This window comes from Rhinatrema bivittatum, chromosome 4 (genome assembly GCF_901001135.1).
Source record: "Rhinatrema bivittatum chromosome 4, aRhiBiv1.1, whole genome shotgun sequence".
In the NCBI taxonomy this organism is placed as follows: domain Eukaryota; kingdom Metazoa; phylum Chordata; class Amphibia; order Gymnophiona; family Rhinatrematidae; genus Rhinatrema; species Rhinatrema bivittatum.
Genome location: NC_042618.1, coordinates 196248748 through 196264505, shown reverse-complemented (window position 1 = coordinate 196264505; position 15758 = coordinate 196248748). Strand labels below are relative to the sequence as shown.

The 15758-nt window shown below is 45.7% G+C and overlaps 1 protein-coding gene across 2 annotated transcripts in view; it reads right to left on the bottom strand.

Annotated features, from left to right (window-relative positions):
* Nucleotides 1-15758, bottom strand: part of DNAH1 (dynein axonemal heavy chain 1) — a 1058897-nt gene that overhangs the window by 249921 nt on the left and 793218 nt on the right. For both annotated transcript variants that reach the window (XM_029599497.1, XM_029599496.1), the window contains exon 54: nucleotides 6228-6413. In XM_029599497.1, the coding sequence (XP_029455357.1) occupies nucleotides 6228-6413 (186 nt within the window). The remainder of the gene's footprint in view (nucleotides 1-6227; nucleotides 6414-15758) is intronic.

Below are 15758 nucleotides of genomic sequence, written 5' to 3'. Positions count from 1 at the left end.
GGTCTGGATGCAGGCGCCTCCTGCAGGTCGAGGATTCCAGATGGCTGGCGCCTCCAGCAGGTCATGGTAATCTTGAAGAAGGAGTTGAAGAGTAGTCAAGAGCCGGTCCGAGGGTACGATACACGAGAGGGGTCGAAAGCCAATCCAGGGTCAAGTCAGGAGAAGGGTCCGAAGCCAGTCCAGGAGCAAGCCAGGAGAAGAGATGAACGCCGTTCCAAGTTCAAGCCACGGGAAACACGAAAGCCGGTCCAAAAGTCAGAAGCCAAGCGACAATCCAACAGGGAGGAGGAGCAGAGTGGGACGAAGAACCAAACAGGATCACTGAGCACTGGACGAAAACAAGCCAGGAACCTTGATACCAAGGCAAGGTCTGAGGAGCAGACCATGCCTTAAATGCAGAAATCTAGGGAGGAGTCTTCAGGAAGGAGCCACGACAACTTCCTGTCGTGGCACCTTTAAATCTCACAGCAGCTGCGTGCGGCTCTAGCAGAGACAGAAGGTGAAGGAGTCAGCCCGGCTGAGCAGAGCTCAATCGTCCGGGCCTGGCAGCGGCCGCGAATGCAATTCCCATGAGGCACCCTACCTCTGCGGAGCTTCCGGAAACCCGAGCCCCTGGTAAGTCTTCTTGGTCAGGACCGCTGCGGCCGACATCCCGGCCCTGGATGCGGAACCCTGCTGCCGGCGGCCATGACACCTGGCCCCGGTCTAGCTCAAAGCGTACCCCAAAGCTCATCCCTCTCCTCTACACTTTTCAATATATACCTCCTCCCCCCCTCTGCCATCTCCTCTCCAAACTAGGCCTTCCGCATTTTATATATGTGGATGATGTGCAGATACTGATACCTGTAATGGACATAATACACAAAGTCATCGAAACCTGGATATCCACCCTCGCGGTCATCAGCACCCTGCTATCTAACAATTTTCTTGCACTCAACACTGCTAAAACAGAGCTCATCCTCATTTCACCCCACAACATCAAACCTCCTCTACCATCGTTCAACACTCCCACTACTAATATCACATTCCCTCTACATGTGTGCAGTCTCGGCTTCACCCTAGACAATCATTTTAACTTCAAAAAATTCGTCAATGCCACTCTTAAAGACTGCTTCTTCAAATTGCACACACTGAAAAACTCAAACCCCTTTTACACCTCAACGATTTTCGTACCATACTATAAGCCTTCATCCTATCGAAAATCGATTACTGTAATGCTATGCTTCTGGGCTTACCTAAAAGCACCATCCAACCCCTCCAACTACTCCAAAATGCAGCAGCCCATATCTTCACCAACACCCACAAAAATGACCACATTACCCCTGTACTCAAACATCTGCATCGGTTACCCATATCATCAAGAATTACATACATGTCTCTCACTATAATCCACAAATCCCTTCACAACCAAAACATGCACTGGTTTAAAGAACATTTCACCTTTCATAACAATGATAGACCCACCAGAAAACAATACCTGGCTACTCTGCATACCCCCTCACCCAAACTTACTAAGCTGTGCTCCACCAAAGAAAGGGCCTTTTCCCTAGCAGAGCCTTCCCTTTGGAACAAGCTACCATCCTCACTCCGCCAAGAAGCATGTCCCAAAAAAATTCAAGCAGAACCTTAAGACTTGGCTCTTCAAACAAGCTTACACCTAACTGCACTCCCTTTCCATTGCTGTCCCTGTCGCCACCTTACAATCCCCCTTTATGACCTCTTTACAATCCCCCCTTTATGACCCCCTGCGTTTCCCTTCCCTGCAACTCACCACCTGTTTTAAAATCTTCTCCTATGCATTCAAATCAAAGTACAATATGTCAACATAACCTCTGTAGCCCATGATAATACAACCTGTCTTAATTCCCATGCTATCTAATATTTATATATAATTCGCATATAATTTGTATATAATTTGTACATAGTTTCTCCTTCTAAGAATGTGTTGTTAAATATAATCAACTATTTCTCCCTGGCCCTTGTTCCTTTACATCCTCTCCCTCTCCTCTAGTTCTCTTCCCCCCCGCCCCCTTGCCCCCTCCTAGTCCCTCTCTCTCCCCCTGCCCTCCTTAAATTTCCTTCAGTTCTTTGTTCTTTGTAAAGCCTGTTGCTAAGTTATGTTCCTCGTTAACCGATGAGATGTTCCCAACGTTCGTCGGCATATAAAAGCTGTTAAATAAATAAATAAATAAATTTCAGGTCTAGTGAGAAATTTATTTTCCTCTCTGACTAAGAAGATGAAAGAAACTATCCAGCCATTCCTCTCCAGCATTGCTGCGATGATTCCTCAGACCAGAGTCCCAATTTCACGTACAAGGGGTGAACACATCATTAAACCCTTAATACAGGGTTCCTCATCATTGCACTTAATTGCAGCTTAGTTAAGTCAATCAAAAGTAGATGACCAGACATGACCGGAAGAACTTTCTGTTTCACTTTAATCATTGGGGTCCTGGATTAGTGAGCGCTCGCCATTAGGTTCAGAAGACTGATCTACTAGTATACCCTCTGACCTACTTATGAATTCTCCAGACCACACATCGACCCTGGAGAACTTGACATATTCAAAGTTCGTGGAAAAGATGGCACAACGCTTGGTGTCAACTTACAAAAAGATAAAGGATTCTGCTCAGAAGTGTTCAGACTGCTTCATATATTGGACACACCTTTAGAAACAATGGCTTTTCCAGTCCAGAACATTCTAAACTTATTGTAAGATGAGAATTTATTTAACGTTTTTATATATATACCGGTATTTGTGGTGACATCATATCGGTTTACATATAACTTATAACAAGAGAGAAGATACATTGACATGGAAAATGCAACTTGGAAGGGGGAGCAGGGCTTATGCTAATAACAAGTCAACAAATATTTACAGTTGACGACAGCTATATTTTGCTGTCTCCAACTGTATATAGGAAATACTTATCTCTGGTGTTCTTATAGCTAGGAAACTAGATTTAAAATACAAAGTCCAAAAATCAAGGGAGTTCAGAGTTGTGCAACTTCTGTACCAATCTGTCATTGTGGATTTTCTTCTGAAAAAGGTAAAAAAGATGAGAATTCATTCAAATTCACCCTCAGGAAGGGATAAGAGGCTACTGGACAATTTAGGCAAGGAAGTTTTTCAAAGCTCCATGTTTACTGCTCATATCACTACTCCACCAATTCTATGTGGTACAGTATTCTCCATGCTGGAATCAAAAAACTATAGCCTTTTCTACAGCCTATGAAAGATGGGCTACCACAATCACTTCTGGTAGCAGAAGAATGTGTGTCACCTTCTTTATTCTGTCTATGAGTTGTTTGAATCCATTTCACATACCTCATCAGCTTCAATCATAACTAGATGTATGGAATGGCTCAGAGCAAGTAGCATCCAAGAGGATGTCCATAATAAGTTGGTGGACCACCCTTGTCTGGAGGACAACCCGTTTGGTGAAACACTCAGAGAATCACTTGCTCAAATAAAAGAACAGAATATAGTGGTTAAATCCCTCTTGACGGGTCCTGAACAGCTCTCTACTTTGAGACACTCCTTCTACATTTATAAAAAGCCATACTTCCAAAGATGATAATTCCAGGATTTTAAACAGTACCATCTGCTTTTGCTGCCAGCCTACTTCTGCCCAGACTTTAACAGTGAGAGTGTTGTAAATCTAAAAAACAAAAGGTCCAGCCTAAACCTGAACCCATTTTTTATCCTTCATAGCAGTCAACAGTCCTCCATTCTGGTGCAGGGCAGAATCCCAGCCTTCTTGGAGGTATGACACCAGATAACCAAGGACTTATGGGTCCTCAAAAGTGTACAGTCTGGGTACCGTTTGTGTTTCTTTTGGCTACCAACCCTTTCTCATTGCTAAACTCTCAATCCAGTCATAGCTTCACCTAGAAGTGCAATCACTTCTTCAACAACGAGCGATAGAGCCAGTCCCTGCATACCAACATTGACACAACTTTTACTCTTGATACTTCCTCATCCCTAAGAAATCAGGAGGATTGAGGCCTGTTCTGGATCTGAGATACCTGAACAAACATACTCCGAAAGAGATTCAAAATTAATTCTCTCAACATGATTCTCTCCTATATCCAAAAAGAAGAATGGATGTGTGCTCTCAATTTGAAGAATGAATATACTCATATACGTATCCATCCTTCCAACTGGCATTACCTTCGCTTCAAGATGTGTTCTTTCCACTACCAATACAAGGCACTTTCGTATGGCTTTTTGGCAGCCCTGAGGGTCTTTACCAAATGCCTCCCAGAGATAGTGAGACAACTACATCACCAAGGGATTCAAGTTTCTAATACCTGGACAACTGGCTAATTACAGGAAGCTCTCAGAAAGAAGTGCTTTCCCAACACAAGATGATTCATCTTCTACAAGGCTTGAGCTTTCTGGTCAACATTGAGAAATCAAAGCTAGTGTTGATCCAGAGGAGCAAATTCATTGGAGCATGGATAGACTGACTGTAAGAGAGAACATTTATACTGTCAGAGCAAGCAAACATCATGACATTGCTCATTCGCAAACTAGTAACCTCCCAGCACTCCTCAGCCAGAGCAATTCTTGATGATTTGGTCATAGGTTGGCAACCATCCATGTAGTCCCACCTACCTTCATATACATTACCAACAGTGAGGTATACTCTCTCCATGGGATGAGCTCATGCAACCACCATCAACTACAGATTTCTAAGGACATGAGGCGGGGACTCCACTGGTGGCCGAACATCTTCATCTTTCGAGATGGAACTCCACATTGTGCTCTCCCATCAAGTGACACTAGTAATGGATGCATCCACAAAAGGATGGGGTACCCACACAGGATCCTTCTGAACCCAGAGTTCCTGGTCGCTCAAAGAAAGCCATTTTTAGATCAATCTCTTAGAATTAACGGCCATTAGATATGCTCTATCAATATTCATTCATCTTCTTTCTAGAAAGAACATCTTGATTCAAACCAACTGTTAAGGAAGTGGACCCTTGAGCCGAGACGAGTTTGACGCTGCCTACAGGAGGGAGCCCCCTGTAGGCCCTCGGCATTTTTAAAGAATGAATGTGAGTACGGGTGTGTTATTTTTATGATGTTGTGATTATACATTTGTAAATAAATTTTTGCACAATAATTTATTAACATTGTGATTTCTCTATGTGTAGATTATACTTGATGTTCTGAGTAAATCAATCAGTTATATATATCCCATTGTGTTAGTTTTCCATTTGTTCCCAGCCATGTCCCCTCACACCGCTATTTGAAAGTCCTTATTGACACAGAAGATAGTTTGTTTTCATGGAAATGTCTACTTTTCTTTGATCTCCTTACCTGGTGTGCAGTAGGTCTCCCACTTTTTCACTCTGTACTAACAACTAAGCCCCATGTGCTAAGCACTCTTGTATACCTCTTGGAAGCTAGCAAGAATCATGAAAATAAGAAAACTGAGCATGCTCAGTTTAGCATGCTCACACTATTTAGCTTTACTTCACTATTTAGCTTTACTTCAGCAAGTAATAAGCTCACACTATTTAGCCATACATTTTTTTATTTCTGTGCATAAGAACAGTGCAATCACACTATTGCTGACTTTTTTTATTATGCCAGCACTTTGGGGGTAATTTTCAAAAGGATTTTTACACGTGAAACTGGGTTTTACATGTATAAATGCACTTCGTGCATGAAAGTTTGCTTTTGAAAATTGCTATAATATCTGCCATTGAATTGTCCATAGGTTTTACACACGTAAGTGCATTTTAAGGGGGTAATTTTCAAAAGGATATACATGAGCAAATGTAACTACTATTGTACCAATTTTCAAAAGCCATATACACATGTAAAGTGCACTTCCGTGGGTAAATCCTATGGAGAATTCAATGAAATATTGTAAATATTTTCAAAAGCTCACTTACATGGGCAAAATGCACTTAACATGTATAAAACCCATCTTTAAGTGTGTACATGCTTTTGAAAATCAGGTCCCAAATGCATAAATGGTCTTTTGAAAATTGCTATGATAGTATGTTACATATACATGGATAATTTCTTTGAAAATTATCTCCTATATCTTTTTGCATCACTCAAGTGTCTTTTTAGTGTACATGCAAAATCTCTTTGCAAGCCTATATTTAAAACAAATCTGTGCAAATTTTATTGCATAGGCAGTAAAATAAATGAAAGGAACATCTTTGAGCTCACCATGAAAAACTTCTAATGAAGGCTACTTTACCTCTGTGACATCATTCTTGTTGAGAGATTTCAAACTGGCTAAGGCAGCATCAAGAGCAGGAAGTGCCTCATCCAGGTCCTTCTGGGCATCATCTGCAATAGCTTGGGCTTTACCTGCCTTTTCTGAGGCTTTAGCTTCTTCCACCTGCACAGAAGCTCGTGTCTCTTCGGCCACAGCTGTATCTACCTGGGGACCACAGAAAGCAGAGTTGCTTACCTGTAACAGGTGTTCTCCCAGATCAGCAAGATCAGGGGCGGATTGTGGGAAAATAGTGGCCCGGGGGATTTTTCTCCATACTGGCCCATGGGTACCCAATTACACATACAATTTGGTGAGTCACCAAATACAGAATAAAGGGACCATAAAATATATACAGAAATGCACAGACAAACTGAACTGGAAATCACAACAAGTTAGACTGTATGTAATAGGGGTGTGAATCGTGTGATCGATCGTCTTAACGATCAATTTTGGCTGGGGGGGGGAGGGAAATCTTATCGTCGTGTTTTGTTTTTTTTAAAAATCGTTAAAAATCGTAAATCGGGGGAGGGCGGGAAAACCGGCACACCAAAAAAACCCTAAAACCCACCCCGAACCTTTAAAACAAATCCCCCACCCTCCCGAACCCCCCCCAAAATGTTTTAAATTACCTGGGGTCCAGTGGGGGGGGGGGGGAGGTCCCGACGCGATCTCCCTCTCTCTGGCAACGACTGCGTTGAGAGAAATGGCGCCGGTGGCCCTTTGCCCTTATGTGACAGGGCAAAGGTAGCGCCGGCGCCATTTTGGTTCCTGGTTCTCGATGTCACACGTCCAGGAGATCGCCCCCGGACCCCCGCTGGACCCCCAGGGACTTTTGGCCAGCTTGGGGGGGCCTCCTGATCCCCACAAGACTTGCCAAAAGTCCAGCGGGGGTCCGGGAGCGACCTCCTGCACGCGGGCCGTATTTCCAATCTTCAAAATGGCGCCGGCGCTACCTTTGCCCTCACTATGTCATACGGGCGACCGTATCGTTCAAAAATGATTCACATCCCTAGTATGTAATGCAGCAATGGAAAAACAGAAAATACCATCATTCCTCATAAAACATCAAACAATAAAATCAAGAACTATAAAACATCACAATAGGAAAACCATACTAAAAATATATATTTCAAAACTGCTGATGAATAGAACCTCCAGTAATTTAACTCAGGGAAATTTTAAAAAATTTGTATATAACACCAATAAAATATTTCAAAAAGAGCAGACATCAAATAATATTCAATAATTAAAACTAATAAGGATTTTAAAAAGCCCCTGCTGTCCCCTTCTGTGGGTGCTCTTGATTTCCAGTCACCCTGATATTGTCGAGGATTAGGAGGTTATCCTCTCTCTCTCACATATACTCACATGTCCATTCTCTCTCACACATACACTGTCACATACATACAAATTCATGCTCTTATATCCACCATAACCTCTTGCTCTCACTGACACTGACACACTCTCAGGCTCTAAGACACTCTCTCCCCCTCCACACAAAAACTCTTACTCCCTTGGATTTTCTCATACACACTCATGCTCTCACACTCACTGGCTCCCTCACATACACACAAACACACAAACCCAGGCAAGCTCCCAGTCATTCTCACACCACTCCCTCCCCATCCCCCAGGCATGCACACATTCATTCTCACACACACAGACCCCCAGGCAGGCACCCATGCATTCACACACATACACCCCCAAGGCAGAGTCCCATTCATACACATGCACACACTAAAGGCAGACCCCCCTCTCTTTTGCCAGCAACCTCGGAACCTCTCTCATTCCTCTGCTGCCACTGTCACTGTTGCCACATGGCTATTGGGGAGGTGCCGATTGCTGCTACTGACACTGAAGCCCATTCTGCTGCCTCCTCTGTGCAGGCCCCGTGGCCTTCCACTTTCTCCATGCTGATCTCGTACATTGTGAGATCCGCATAGAGAGAGTGCTATTCTTGCACATTCCTAAAGATTACATGTGCCAATCACTAAAAAGTAATTTTTTTTTTTTTTACCTTTGCTGTCTGATCTTAGTTTTCTAATTGGTCACAGGCTTTTTTTTTCCACCTTCCCTTTCTTATTTTTTTTGCCAATTCCTTTTATATTGTCCTTTTTTCTGTTTCTTTTCTCTCCATCTTTTTCCCTCAAACACACAGTCAGGTTCTCATTCTCACATGCATTTCTCTCTCTCTCACACACACACACAGGCTCTCACTGCCACATGCTCTCTCTCATACAATCATTCATACACACACACAGAGGTCACACAGCACACTGTCACATGCTCTCTCTCACACACACAGAGGCTCTCACATGCTGTCTCTGCAAACATTCAGGTCCTCACTCTCACACACAATCTCTCAACTCATCTCATACAGGCACACTTCCTCTTCTCAGGCCATTGCGACTTGGGATTTGCGGTGGCCCGTAAGCGCTGCTCCTCTTCTGCATGCGCTGATGCTTCTCCTCCTTCCTGCCCGTGCGGCTCCAGCAACGTTTACTTCCAGGGCTGCACAGGCAGGAAGGAGGGAGGGAGGAGCATCAGCGCGTTTAAATGCGATCTTTTTCTTTGGGCTGTGGTGACATGAGCCTCACTATGGGCCCTGCCGATCTGCCTGACGCAGTGCCGCATGAGCCTCCCTGCGCCCGGGGGCATTGGCTCCCCTTGGGATACTACTGCTCGCGGCAGCCTAGGCCTAGTGCTTCCACCGGCCCTGCCCACAGGTTTCTCTTCGGGCCGCAGCGCCAGCAGACCCTCTTCTTGTCTTTGGCCGGGAAGTTTAAAAAAAAAAAATCATGTGATGGGAGCGACCAGCCCACTGGGGGAAGCCCGATCCCCCATAGGCCAATCCGCCCCTGAGCAAGATGTTAGTCCTCACATGTGGGTGACATCATCAGATGGAGCCTGTCATGGAATACTTTTGTCAAAGCTTCTAGAATTTTGACTGGCATGCTGAGCATGGCCAGCATGTCACTAACCCTGTGGCCACACGGGGTCCCCCTCCAGTCTTGTTTGTAGCAAAAAGTACGAGCAAAAATTAAAATAAGAAAACTGTATCGAACCCAACTCCGCGGGGTGGTGGGCGGGTTTCGGGAAGACTAACATCCTGCTGTCCTGGGAGAATACCTGTTACAGGTAAGCAAATCTGCTTTCTCCCAGGACAAGCAGGATAGTAGTCCTCACATATGGGTGAATAGCAAACTACAGGCTGACTCATAAGAAGCAGGCCAAGCAGCACACAACATGTGCAACAGGCACAACAACTGGGATGCTGTTAGACATGATGAGGCAGCCTGAAATTCACAGCGGGTCAAGGTAGGACGATTTGGGTTTTACACTGGGAATAAGTTCCGTAGGACAGACTGGCCAAAGATGGAGTCTTGTGGTCCAGCCTTGTCAATGCAGTAATGGGCTGTGAAGGTGTGGAGAGAGCTCCATGTCGCAGCCTTGCAGATGTCAGAAATCGGTATTGAAATGTAGTGTGCTACTGACGTTGCCATGGCCCTTACTGAGTGCATCTTCACTCGTCCCTCAAGTGGAAGGCCTGCTTGCTGGTAGTAGAATGTAATGCAGTCTGCCAACCAATTGGAGAGAGTCTGCTTGCCTACTGCAACTCCAAGTTTGTTTTTGTCAAAAGAAACAAAGAGTTGGGTGGACTTCCTGTGGGTTGTGGTGCGGTCTAAATAAAAAGCAAGCGCATGCTTACAGTCCAAGGTGTGCAGAGCTCGTTCACCCGGGTGAGCGTGAGGCCTTGGAAAGAAAGTAGGCAAGACTATTGACTGATTTAAGTGGAAATCTGTTACTACCTTAGGAAGGAATTTAGGGTGAGTGCAGAGAACCACACGGTCATGGAGGAACCTTGTGTAGGGTGAGTAGGTCACAAGGGTCTGTAATTCACTTACCCTGCGAGCAGATGTGATGGCTACTAGGAAAATTACTTTCCATGTAAGATATCTGAGTTCGCAGGCGTGCAGGGGCTCAAAAGGAGGATGCATGAGTGTTGCAAGTACCACGTTGAGGTCCCATGCCACCACTGGTCGTAGAGGAGACTTAAGCTGTAGTAAGCCTCTCATAAAGCGACTCACAAGAGGTTGAGCCGATATCGGGGTATCCTCTACTTCAGGGGTCCGCAACCACCGGTCCGCGGACCAGTACCGGGCCGTTGGGGGGTTTTTGCCGGTCTGCGGCGCCGCTCTCCCCGACTGCCGTTCCTTGGCTGCCGCTGCTGTGGGGAGGCGGGGCAAGGCTGGAGACCCGCCTCTTCCAAACCCACGACCCGAAAAGCAAATTAGCGCGTCGTGGCTGAGCGGTGAACTATGTTGCCAGAGCCACGCGGGCAGAAAGGAGGAGCTTCAGCCACTGCAGGTGCTCCTCCTACTTCCTGCCCGCCCTGCCCCGGAAGAAAAATGTTGCCAGAACCGTGCGGGCAGGAAGGAGGAGGAACTTCAGCCGCATGCAGAAGAGGAGCATTGCGGCCTGAGAAGAGGCCGCTGCAGAGCCCATGAAGAGGAGGCCCAGAGGTGAGAGAAAGGCTGAGGGTTTGTAGAGTGTGTGTGTGTGTATGAGATGAGGTGAGAGATTGTGTGTGGGAGTGAGGACCTGAATGTTTGCAGAGACAGCATGTGAGAGCCTGTGTGTGTGAGAGAGACAGCATGTGACAGTGAGAGCCTGTGCTTGAGCAAGACAGCATGTGGAAGTGAGAGAGTCTGAGTGTGTGAGACTCAGACAGCATGTGCCAGTGAGAGACTGTGTGTACGAATGATTGTATGAGAGAGAGCATGTGAGAGTGAGAGCGTGGATTGCCAAGGAGATAAAAAATGGTGACAAAACATTTTTCAGATACATCAGCGAAAAGAGAAAAGTCCATAGTGGTATAGTGAAATTGAAAGGTGGAAATGATCAATGTGTGGAGAGAGACGAAGAAATGGCAGAAATATTAAATGAATACTTCAGCTCTGTGTTCACTAAAGAAGACCCTGGAGAAGGACCATTTCTTTTTTTTTTAAATTTTATTTTTATTGCATTTTCATAATATTAATACACAACATATAGAGAACTATAATTTCAAAAAACGTCTTAACAGAAATATGTTCAATTACAAACATCAACCAATATCATCATAGTCTCTATTAACCCCAGGAAATCTTTGAAGAAATTTAGAACCCCTTGCCATAATATTGGAGCAAAATAAGAAATAATATTTACCTCTACTTGTCTAATTTTATTCCTCCACTTGAATACATTCTTCCCCTTTTGATACAGCCTTTAAGGGTAGACTATCTAGATGGTTTTTGAGTTGATCAGGGTTAGTAAAGCTATACCTTTTATCTTTGTATCTTACAATACATCTACACGGATATTTAAGGGTAAATTGTGCTCCCCTATCTATCACTTCTTTTCTTAATAATAGAAAACTTTTCCGCTTATTTTGGGTCACTCGAGCAACGTCTGGAAAGATTCTTATTGGAAATCCGTAGAATTCCTGCTTATGATGTTTAAAATGCAACTTTAATACAGTATCTCTCTCATTAAGAGAAGTGAATTGAACTAATAACGTTGCTCTACTTTCGATTCGTGTCTCGAATGATTTTTCTAAGAAATCCGTTAAGTCTAAGTCTAGATTTCCTTGATTTTGCATATCTTTTTTTTATCAATTTGTACTTGTTGGAGATAATAAATTTTTGATAGCACAGGGATATTACTATTAGTATACTTCAGGATATTCTTTAAATAACTATTAAATAAGTCCATTGGGTGAGCTAAAGGTGTTTTAGGGAAGTTCAACAATCTCAAGTTGAATTTCCTGTTTTGATTATCTAGAAACTCAATCTTTGCTTCAGTCTCTCCCAGTGATCTTATTAAGTTCCCTTGAACTTTTTGAACTTCTCCCATCTGTATGTCTGAGGATTTTACCTTTTTTTCCAAGTTAACTACTTTTTCTTCTATATGAGAATTGATTTTTAAAGCTTCTTGAACTGTTTTTGTCAGATTAACTATAGACTTCTGGACATTTACCATAATTGCTCCCAATTCTTCCATAGAAAACTGTGTAGGTATAATAATAGGTATTTCTTTAACATTATCCCCCCACTCTTCCCCTTTTGACTGTATTACTGCCCCGTTAACCCCTTCATTTGTTAACAAGGAATTGTCCTTATAATCCGCATAGGAGAGTTCTCCCATACTACCAGCAGAATCTATCTCGCCTTCGAAGGGAGGGGGTGGCTTGACTGGGGCACCGGGCGTCAATGATGTTTCTATGGCCTGTAAGCTTTTCTCCTGCTCCTGGGTTACACTTAAAGTGGCCGCTTCCGGTGAAAATGTGGTTGGACTCTGGAAACAATCTTTAATACTGGGTTGGATCATCTTGCTTGGTGTAGATGTCAAAGAGGCTTCCCTCAGTCTTGCCTTCCTCTTTGTATGAGGCATGGCAAAACCAAACAGTCTAATCGCCAAGGAACCCAGACCGATTATTCCCAGTTAGACAAAAAATAGTTACTTAGCTTTAGGGTTCAATTCTGGTTGCAGCTGGCCAGAGTCCCGTCCCAATCCGTTCTAACCCGGGCTAAGCCGGGCAAAGTCGCGCGCCCCTTGGCCGCTCGCGGCTTAGCCGTCGCGCCGTCGGCGTCGCGCCGAAGAGAGCAAGTTCTTATAGCTCTCCGGCTCCTCCCTCGGGTTCCGGCGTCACTTCCTGTCTGGGCCTTGTACACGAGGAAAAAGAATTCAGGTAATGTCCACAAATGCTGGTAACAGGAAACTTTCGCGGGCCTCTAGCGAGCACCCAAATGGCTCAGACCGGCTGCAGCGGCGTCGCGCCGAAGAGAGCAAGCTCTCACAGCTCCCCGGCTCCTCCCACGGGCTCCGGCGCCACCCCCCCGCCCGGGCCCTGCACTCGAGGAAAAAGAATTCAGGTAATGTCCACAAATGCTGGTAACAGGAAACTTTCGCGGGCCTCTAGCGAGCACCCAAACGGCTCAGACCGGCTGCAGCGGCGTCGCGTCGAAGAGAGCAAGTTCTTATAGCTCTCCGGCTCCTCCCACGGGTTCCGGCGTCACTTCCTGTCTGGGCCTTGTACACGAGGAAAAAGAATTCAGGTAATGTCCACAAATGCTGGTAACAGGAAACTTTCGCGGGCCTCTAGCGAGCACCCAAACGGCTCAGACCGGCTGCAGCCCAAAAAAATGCATCAACAAACCTCGCTGGGAGCACAAAGGCAGCAGTGACCATCCGTCACTGACAACATCTAAGACATCGGCATCGTCTTCCTCGGTGCCGGAGAAAGACCAGACCGAGCACTGAGGGAAACACCGGCACCAGCACTGACACGATTCCACTCCCGGTGCTGGCACCGACACCGCATTGGCCTTGATGGCTATTGAGCTGACTGCGAAGAGGACATGGGTAGAGGAGCCTCTAACCTCCTCTCCACCCGAGATACTGAGGCGATCCCCACTGATATCGGTGCCAGGTACTGAGCCCCCACAAACACTTGTGGAGGTGCCAGTAGCACCTAGCCTACCTCCCCCTGCAGCTGTGTTACTGATACAGGCCTCCAGGGAGGAGTTGGACATACTTGTCCAACAGGCGGTACTCAATGCCCTCCGGAACCTACAGCTGCCATCGATGCTGGTCCCCATACCGGAACAGACACCGGAGCCATCGATATTTATACCGCTGCACGACCAGCTTGACACACTCATTGGTGCCTTTCCGACCCAGCCTGGGCCATCAATGCCAAAACAATCTATTGAGTCTCCGAAACCCCTGATACCCATTCCGGGGTCGTCGGAAGATGAAGGCACGGACTCCAGTCCTCTTCCAGCACCGCTTCCACCGATGCCGGAACCGGTTCCTGGTCCGTCGGGGCTCTCAGGACTGAGACGCCCACAATTCCCCTCGATACCATTGATGCTGCCGAAACCTTCATCGGTGCCACCGCATCCTCCATCAAGGCCATCGAAGGATCCGTCGATGACAACACGTCCTGTTGTACCAGCTTTTTTTCCTCCCTCGGGATCTCAGCCATCGGAGGATGTTGACACTGACACTTCTACAGAGGACATACTATCAGAACCATCTCCTCCGGAAGAAAGGAGACAGTCTCCCCCAGAAGACCTCTCCTTTGCTAATTTTATAAAGGATATGTCAGAGACAATCCCTTTTGACCTGGTCACAGAAGAAGACATATGTCATAAAACATTGGAAGGCCTTCAATATGTTGATGCTCCCAAAGAAATTATGGTTATTCCCGTCCACGAGGTACTCTTGGATCTCCAACATCGTCTATGGAAGCACAGTTGCACTGTCCCACCAGTAAATAGGAAGACAGATGCAACATATCTTGTCCAGCATACTCCAGGATTCCAAAAGCCACAACTACCCCACCAATCAGTGGTAGTTGAATCTGCACAGAAAAAGGCCAGGAGACTGCACCCTCACTCTTCATCTCCCCCTGGAAAAGACCAAAAATTCCTGGATATTTTAGGTCAAAAAATCTTTCAGGGATCTATGCTAGTGTCACGCATAGCTGCATATCAACTATACATGACACAATATCAGAAGAATCTTTGGAAGCAAGTCAGGGAATAGTTGATACTCTTTCCCAACAACAACAAGATACCCTCAACACCACACTACAGAAAGGCCTTGAGGCTGGAAAGCATGAAGTAAGGACTGCTTACAATTCCTTTGAGACTGTTTCTCACTTATCAGCGACGGGAATCAGCGCCAGAAGGTGGGCTTGGCTTAAGACATCTGATTTGAGAACTGAAGTCCAAGACAAGCTTGCTGATCTGCCTTGTACCAGAGAAAACCTAATCGGTGACAAGATACAAGACGCAGTGGTTCAACTGAAAGACCATCAAGAGACCCTGAGTCAGCTGTCCACGGTTACTACGGAGGTTCCCTCCTCTGCAAGAAGGATCATGAAAAGGGACCCCAGAAGACCGTTTTATCGCTCACACAGGTACTACCCACCTGCATCTCACGTGAGACTAACCAAACCACCTCAGAGAGGACATCCACGACAACCCAAATCATCCAGGCCTCAGCCAGTACCACAAACAGGCCAAGCCCTGGATTTTGAAATCTATCCAGAGAACAGCAGCCACTCCACAAATCCAAAACCAGTCTTGCCAGTAGGAGGTCGAATTCACCACTTCATAACCAACTGGCTCAGTATTACCACAGACCAATGGGTTATATCCATCATAACCCAGGGATACCATCTAAACTTCCTCATGGTACCCCCAGATTCACCACCCAATCCACTGTGGATGCAAAAAGATCACACAATCCTTCTAGAGTCAGAACTGTCCACCCTTCTGAGGAAGCTGTTCCCCGGGCACAACAGGGCAGAGGGTTTTACTCCCGCTATTTTCTCATTCCAAAGAAATCAGGCAGCCTCCGCCCCATCCTGACCTCTTCAATCTCAACAAATTTCTACAGATAGAAAAATTCATGATGGTATCCCTGGACACCATGCTTCCCCTTCTGCAAAAAGGAGAT